Below are 7,838 nucleotides of genomic sequence, written 5' to 3'. Positions count from 1 at the left end.
ACGTTAGTATCGCAGATCTTTTTGGCACCTGAAATTTACTTCCATTCATTGTGTACTAGACAGGGCAACAGCCAAGTTGTCAGTTTTGTACAAATATATTTGAAATTGAAAGTAGGTACTCCAAACTACATTATTTTTAACATAAAAAATTAATTGGCCACCGGCAACTTTGAACAATAATGGTAGTATGTACATGTGGCAACACAGACCACGTGGGTGGGTGCAGTGTTTTCGCTTTCCTCAGATTATTTCCCATTCCCATTTCTGCAGTTCTGATTACGTGTTAGTAGCTATAGTCTCTTCCAACACGTCTGATGCTGTAGTGTGCTCGAAAAATGCTACGAGATGAATTTCCTTGTAATTGTTAATTTGTGCAAATTTCAACAATGAATGGAAGTGAAAATATGATATATTTTGGAAAATTTAGGAAACTCAGTTTACAAGAACAGATTATTGCTATACAGAAGGGAAGGCCAACCCCAACACTATCTGGTCTTTCCATGTATGCATGTTGGCTAATTTGTAGCATGTTTCATTCAAAAAGGTGTCATTTCGTCCTGTTACCTTCTTTCCTCCCCTTAAGAAATAAGCAGGAGCCGCCACTGCTGCCTTCTGCTGCCAATTCTGACAACTTAATGAAAATTATGTGTTGAGGTGAAAAATTCAATCTATTCTAATGTGGTCCCTTCTCCCCTGCTGCTATATTATGTACGGGTATAGGTTTTTTTCCAAAATTAAAAGGTACTGTTTTTTTTTTTCTTGTATGGAGGAGGAACCCGAAGCCTTACATTGCAGCCTGAGGCTTCTTGTGCTTATCACTCCTATTCTGTGAATGATTGATTGGGTAGCCAAACGACTGTGCTCTCGTACAAGTACAGCACGCCGCACCATGAACTTTTTTTCTCTTGCACTAGTTATTAGGAGGAAGAAGATGAAGTGTTGGCTGGGGAGAAGAAGGGAAAGATAAGATAGACATGTTCAGTGGAGGATTTACCACTAGGCTATCTTAGCCTATTGGGTAGGGGCAGTCCGTGGGGAGGTACACAAAAGTGAAGGGCTAAAAGGACAGAAGTGAGGAAGTTTAATAATAACAACAACAATATAAAAAACAAGAATATAATAATAAATTAATTATGTAATAAAAATAACAATAATTTACGGCAGGATCACAAACCAAGTCTAACCTTGGAGAGCAAATTTTAAAAATCCTCCTGTAAGATTCTAATTTGTAAACACAAACATATAATACAAACACATAAATATACACTAAATGTTCTAGCAGAAATTACATTGCTTAGCTAAAATTTGTATTGTAAGGAACAATGTGACTCCTGCACTTCTTCTCTCTCTCTCTCTTCCGAGCTGCTAATTATAGTTACAGAATTAGTAATTTTCAATGTTATGCAGCCTTATACAGTAGAAAACATAAAATTGGGTTGATATTTCAAAGAGTCTTGAATGTGAGTGTAAAACCGAGCACCTAGTGGAGTACCCAAAAATGTAATCTAAATCTGGCTTACTTATTCTCAGGTGGTAAAGATTTCACCACGTTTTCTGGGGTGTTGTCCTGAGGGACTTCATCTGCAGTTTTGGGCTTATCCAGCATGTTATACTCGTTAACACTTCCTTCTATAACAACAGAAGATGTAATGTTTTCTTCTGGTTCTATCACCGTCTTAATTTGCTTCATGCTCTTAGCAAACTTCATTCTTTTCCGTATTCTTGCGCACATCTTGCTTGTCGATACAACTTCTTGCACACCTTTACTTTGGAGCCAACGTGTTGCCCAGGAACAACCTGCCGTATCACTTTTTTCACTATAATTCCCAGATGCAAGAGATTCTTCTTCCTGAGCTTCGTCTAGAGTTTTAATGGTTGGATTTGAATCCTCACAAGGCCGTAGTGATTTTTCTTTGGTCACATCCTCACTTGTAACGTCTTTAACTAAAGGATCACCGTTGGAATTACTACATTGTCTCTGACAATCGGGTGACAAGTTCTGTGTAACATCTGTTTGTTCTGTTGAATCTTGAACTTTAGCACTTTCAATCTTATCGATCACCCCATCATTACTGTCACCTTGAACTTCTACTACATGCTGAGACGATTTCTCTTCCTCACTGCTTAATTCACCATCTTCACGGTCTCGCTCACGCATGGTGACTGCTTTGCTGACAAGAGCTTTGCTGGACACAGCCTCTCTTCCAGTTGATACCCATTCGCTGTTACCCTCTTCCTTTTCCGTGAAATGGATCACTTCAATTCTCACGGCACTACAGAAGCTACTCTGAGAGCTATCTTCATAGTTCACTCCGCGATCTACATGTTTATCTGATTCAGACTGCTTTCTGCTTCTTGGTCGGTTAGGTTTTCTGGACGAACATTGCTCTGACTTAATTGACCTAGGCACTAGGTCTTTATCAATGACGTCTGATGATACACTTGACTGGTCAGTAGTACCTTTACACTGATTTGTGTTCACTTTCTCAATTTCTTTTCGACGAACTTTCTCCTTTAATTTGGTAATGCTCAATTTTTTATCACTACAAATATCTGATTCTGTTAAATTCTCTTTATCTTTGCACAATCCTGCGTCATCACCACAATCAGTTATCACATTCAAACTCGGACTTTCCTTTGACTGGAAATTAACAGATTGAGACATCTCCGGTGTAATATCAAATGCTTCACTGCATTCAACTGCTTCAGATGATTCTATATCTTCTCCCTGTTGTTTCAGAAGTGCTCGAATTGCACGAGCTCTCATTTCTAGCTCGAGAATTTCCAACAGTGTTTTTCCCTTGCTCTCTTCTGTATTCCCTGGTGAATCATCATCCTTCTCTTCATGTCCAACTTTGTCTTCTGATATTTTAGCAGTTGTAGGTTCTTGAATACTTTTTCTTTTCAGTTTCTTTCGACTACTTACTTTACTCTTGTGTTTTTTTGACGTAGAAGCACAAGGTTCCGACTCAGAAGCTGGTAAATGTCTTTTTCTTTCACTTTTTTCAGTTTTTTTACTGGAAGGTATATCTGAAACAATATATAACACAAAGTTACAATAGCAACATGGAGTATACTCCTAAATTTTGTAGTATACAGTAGGCCCCAAAAACAGTTGTGGGCTAATGGTACTGAGAGGTGGTAAAATTATTGGAAATGAACTGCAGATTTAGGGTCTTATTCATAAACGAGACTTTGAACGAAGACTTCCCAAAGTCGACTATTGTAATAAAGTTTAACTTTGTTGAAAGTCCTATTCATAGACAATACTTCTGAGACTTTGACTCTGCCTTTGGCAATCACAATCACTGCCTTCTAAACCAATTAAATTAATAGATGGGTAAAATAGAGTAAGCATTACCACAATCAATGTCATCTTTTGAGTTACAAATCAATGAAACAATTGAACATGTTAAGCGATTGTTAACCATTCTTGTAGCTTTACATAAGAATAATAAAATTCTTCGAGGGCTTAGTGTGAAACTAACGTAAGTACAAGAATTGACGTTTTTAGGTCTTTACACCAATCAATAATAATTTGTTCTTCTACTTAGTCACAAAATATGTACTTCTTAACTACAAAACATGATGGTATAGTTCATCTGAAATAGTATTGCCTGTTAAGAATTTTCATGTGATTAAACATCGAATGTAGTTACGTTAGTTTTACATTAACCCCTCAAATTGCTTCATTATAAAATAATTTTGTGAGGTATGGAAGATAAGAAGATGCCACCAATGACAGAGACTATGAAAGAGACATATTATCCTGCTGACAGTTGGCAGACTTATTCCTTGCATGTCTGTAGAAACTACTTAAAAATTATTTGAAATCAATATGCAGAAAATATTATTATGGCGACTGCAAGGATTATAAATTAACTGCATATCTAACTGTATAACCTATCCTCTATAGAATTAAATACTAAAAATCAATATTAAGCTATCAATCCTTATCTATAGCGTAAGATCGCGATGAAATAACTTGTATTATGGGTGGAACAGATAATCCTCTTTGATTATTATTCATCAATGAATGTTGAAACATGAAGAGGATATCTAATACTGTCTGTTTAACAAATCTGTACCTTGATTTGAATTTACAATGTATAATTATGCGCTAAGCTTTATTAATCTCCTAAATGTCCTCAATATTCTCGGAAAATTCAACAATTTTCTAAATATCAGCCATTTTCCTTATGTTTACAAACGAAAGCCGAAGTCTAGGTTTTCAGCAACTTCGAAGTAAAGTTACAATTGAAGTTTACTTTCCTCAAAGTGTCGACTGTGAATAGGAAAATGGTGGCTTTGTACTTTGCAAAGTCAACTTTGGTCCAAAGTCTTGTCTATGAATACGACCCTTAATGGAGATCATCAGTTTGGAATACAGGTTCTAGGTTTTCTAACATGGATTTATAGTCAAAGTTCGCAACAACATCTGATATTTAGTTTTGGGCTTTCTCTTCTTTCGTTTTAAATCTTTTCTGCCATGGTAAAGTTCAAATCTTATGTGCGGTAATATTAAAATTACTTTAAAAGCAGAACAAGAATGGATACACAAATAAAAGTTTATGAAACAATGGCCATAAGAACCAGTCTCCATAGAAGTGAAACTTTTGTACTAACTTCAAAGAACGATATCAGATAAAGAAATAATCAGCTACAATAAATTACACGAATGGATAATAATAGATTGTTCCATCAAATATTATATTATCTCCTCAGGAAAACGGTATTTAGACTGTCCAAGGAAAAAATGGCAACAAAACTAGAAATGGAGCTGCAACAGGTCACTAGACCTAATGCTGGAAAAAAGAAGTAATATTTCAAATTTCTGCTTGAAGTAATTATGATGTTGGCACTAATACAACAGTTTTCGATACCATCTGATGTACAATTTGTTAGTGAGCAAGCAATGGAACGAGTTACCTAGTAGCAGAACTTCAATACCTGCTACACACAATACAGTAAGAGGATGAACTGAAGTTTCAATTTCTGGACTTTGTGGCTAACCTTGGCCAATAGCGGAAGTACATTAACATATTCATGGAAAATGTGGGACGGTGCTATCGAATATAATCTTAAGCATATGACAAGAAAAGAGAGTTCTTCTATCTGTTTACAATATTCAAGATGTGAAGGTGATTTTACGGAGAACAGATAGCCTCAACCATATACCACCTGAAAGATTCGTTATGATTTTCTGTAGGCTCCAAAATAGGCGCAGCTGCTGGAGCTGGAGTTTCCTTCGAGATGTGTGCAATAGAAACGAGCATTGCATTCACTTCTATACAGGATGAATCATAAATTATGGTTAGAGATATTTGTTTTTTGTTTAGCGATAAAGCCACATGTTTCATTTAGGTGGTTTTAGTAGAACATATTAAGGCATTTAGAATAACAATGACGTATGCACCAACTGCATGAATTTCTGTTTTTTCTCGCAATATATTCCTTACACTGTCCTCTATCATACATCTTGTAAGTGGGTGAAAATGCTATTCAAATATTTGGTATGTGGTCCTTACAGTATTCTTTGGAACGAGGTAGAATTATGAGAATAGCAATGGCGTATGCACCAGTGTGTCCCTTTAAATCCGCTGTTCTACTACAGAATACAGCATTTAAATTTGCTCATCTTTAATATGCATGAAGTTTAAAATAATGAAACGGTAACTATTACAAAATTATAGTATATTTTACAAAATCAAACCAGTTATTAAAGTTATATTTCACATTTATATCACACCTTTTGTATCAAGCATTACATTTTTCATCCAATTCTTGCTGTGAAGTGTTTATTTCTGTAAGATTTGACAATATTAATCCCAACCCACTTACATTTTTTGTTATTTTAATGTGTTTATGTATTTAATGTGGTCCCTTACTCAACAAGCATTGCAAATGTGATGTTTATTCTTTCCAGTAGGCCTATTTTCCACCGATTTATTGTCTCTTCATCCACAAGTAAACTAGAAACGTGATGCTTGTAAGATTCCCTAATCTGTCATCCATCATGTGACCAATTTAAGCAGTAAGCAAACTTTTTTCCAGTATCAGTTACCCTCATCTCAATCATCTCGTAACAGTAGAGTTTTTTCAGTCTTCTCTAGCTCTCTTACTGAGAAATATCACAGTCTAGTATACACAGTCGCGAAGCTTGGGGTGATTTTTTGCATTTCTCGTGATAGTTGCTAGCTGCTTGGAGCACTGTGTGTACTAGGAACAATAGACTGTGTCACTGCCATCATGATCTAATACAGGCCGTAAGGCAGACCATTTAACTCGCTTAACCTTTAGTTGGTGTTGCATTTTCCTACCTTTTAACTGGTGTTGGCGGTATGCTGTACCTCTCGCGGTAAACATCTCTATTATTAAATTTTGAACACTCTAAATAACTTCAGAAGACTGAAAAACTGTTTTTTCAAACACCTTAATGTCTTTAAAGTCATTTATAGAAGTATTACACACCACATTAATGACTAAAAAGTCATTTACAGTAGTATTACACACCTTATTATGGGTTTATTAGTCTTTCACATTTTTCACACAACTTTTGCACACCTTTTTTGCACACTGTAGGCATATTGGCTTCTGGCAACACAAACACAGGAAAAATGTCTTTCTTTTCAATTTTGGAGGGCAGAGGTAGCAAGTTTTCTTGACCTCCAGACGCTCTGCAGTAGAATTTTCACTGGCACTTGACCCAGAATCCTGTCGTTTCCTCTTGAAAGAAATTACGTGCTCCATGCAGGAACGGAGTTCTGATGAAAGGCTTCTTGACATTTCTAATCTTCTGGTGATATGCGGTATGACCAAAGAATCGGCCAGCTTTTTCATGAAGTCAAAACATGTCAGCTTTTCGTTCTTTTTGTAGCTCTGATGCAGAATATAAGCGTTCACGGTGCTTATGTCCAGTAACATATAAAAGACAGCCATAGGCCATCTATTTGTGCGCTGATTTGAACTGTATATGGAACATTTTTTATCTATGCTGTCCACTCCTCCTTTTGTCAAATTATATAAAGAAATTATCTCTGGTTTGTTGTTTGTAGGGTCGGTTTCTACACTATGATGCATTGATGAGACTAGTATAACTGCTTTGCCTTTCTTAGGAACATGTGAAAGTAAAGTGATGTCATCCTGGAAGGCGTATATGTCACTACCTACTAGTCTTGATCTATTAGGCAAGAACGAGTTCGGGATTTCCTTTTTGTTCTTTTTTAGAGTTCCGACGTATGTCCTACCTCTTTTCTGTAATTCTTCTACTAGCTGAATTGAGGAGAACCAATTGTCTGCCGTTATGTTTCTATTAGATTGTTCAATTGGTTTGGCCAGTCTAATTACGGCTTGGGTGGGTATGGCCAGATTTTTCTCTTCCGGACTTAGAGTGTCTCCATCTGAGCCTTTCCCAGTGTACAGGTAGGCATTGTAAAAATAACTAGTTCTTGCATCCGTCATGCACATTACTTTCAAACCATACCTTGCAGGTTTTTTAGGCATGTACACTCTGAACTTGCATCGTCCTCTGAATGGTATAAGCATTTCATCGACTGTTACATAAGCACCTGGATTGTATGATTGCTGACAATTTTCAACAAACAATGAGAACAGTCTTGAAATTGCTGCCGATCGATCAGTCTTCTGTCTTTCTTGTCGCGTTTCTGTATTGTCAAATCGAAGGCAACTTAGGACAGTAAGGAACAGTTTCATTGACATAGTAGCGCGGAAAATATCGCGACCAGATCCATCTGTAGAAAACAGGCTTAGTACACTTTCATGAGATGACTTGAAAATTGAAGTGTAAATGATGATGCCCAAAAATGCTTTCATTTCCA

General features: G+C 36.5%; 1 protein-coding gene across 2 annotated transcripts in view; it reads right to left on the bottom strand.

The window, feature by feature from the left end:
- Positions 1 to 1,102: 1,102 nt before the first annotated feature.
- The window catches only part of LOC138708156 (enolase-phosphatase E1-like), a 116,420-nt gene continuing 109,684 nt past the window's right edge, over positions 1,103 to 7,838 (bottom strand). For both annotated transcript variants that reach the window (XM_069838412.1, XM_069838411.1), the window contains one exon: positions 1,103 to 3,030. In XM_069838412.1, coding sequence (XP_069694513.1) covers positions 1,517 to 3,030 — 1,514 coding nt within the window. In that variant the 3' untranslated portion in view covers positions 1,103 to 1,516. The remainder of the gene's footprint in view (positions 3,031 to 7,838) is intronic.

The sequence above is a fragment of the Periplaneta americana genome, chromosome 10 (genome assembly GCF_040183065.1).
Source record: "Periplaneta americana isolate PAMFEO1 chromosome 10, P.americana_PAMFEO1_priV1, whole genome shotgun sequence".
NCBI classification, from domain to species: domain Eukaryota; kingdom Metazoa; phylum Arthropoda; class Insecta; order Blattodea; family Blattidae; genus Periplaneta; species Periplaneta americana.
This window is presented reverse-complemented; position numbering and strand designations above follow the sequence as displayed.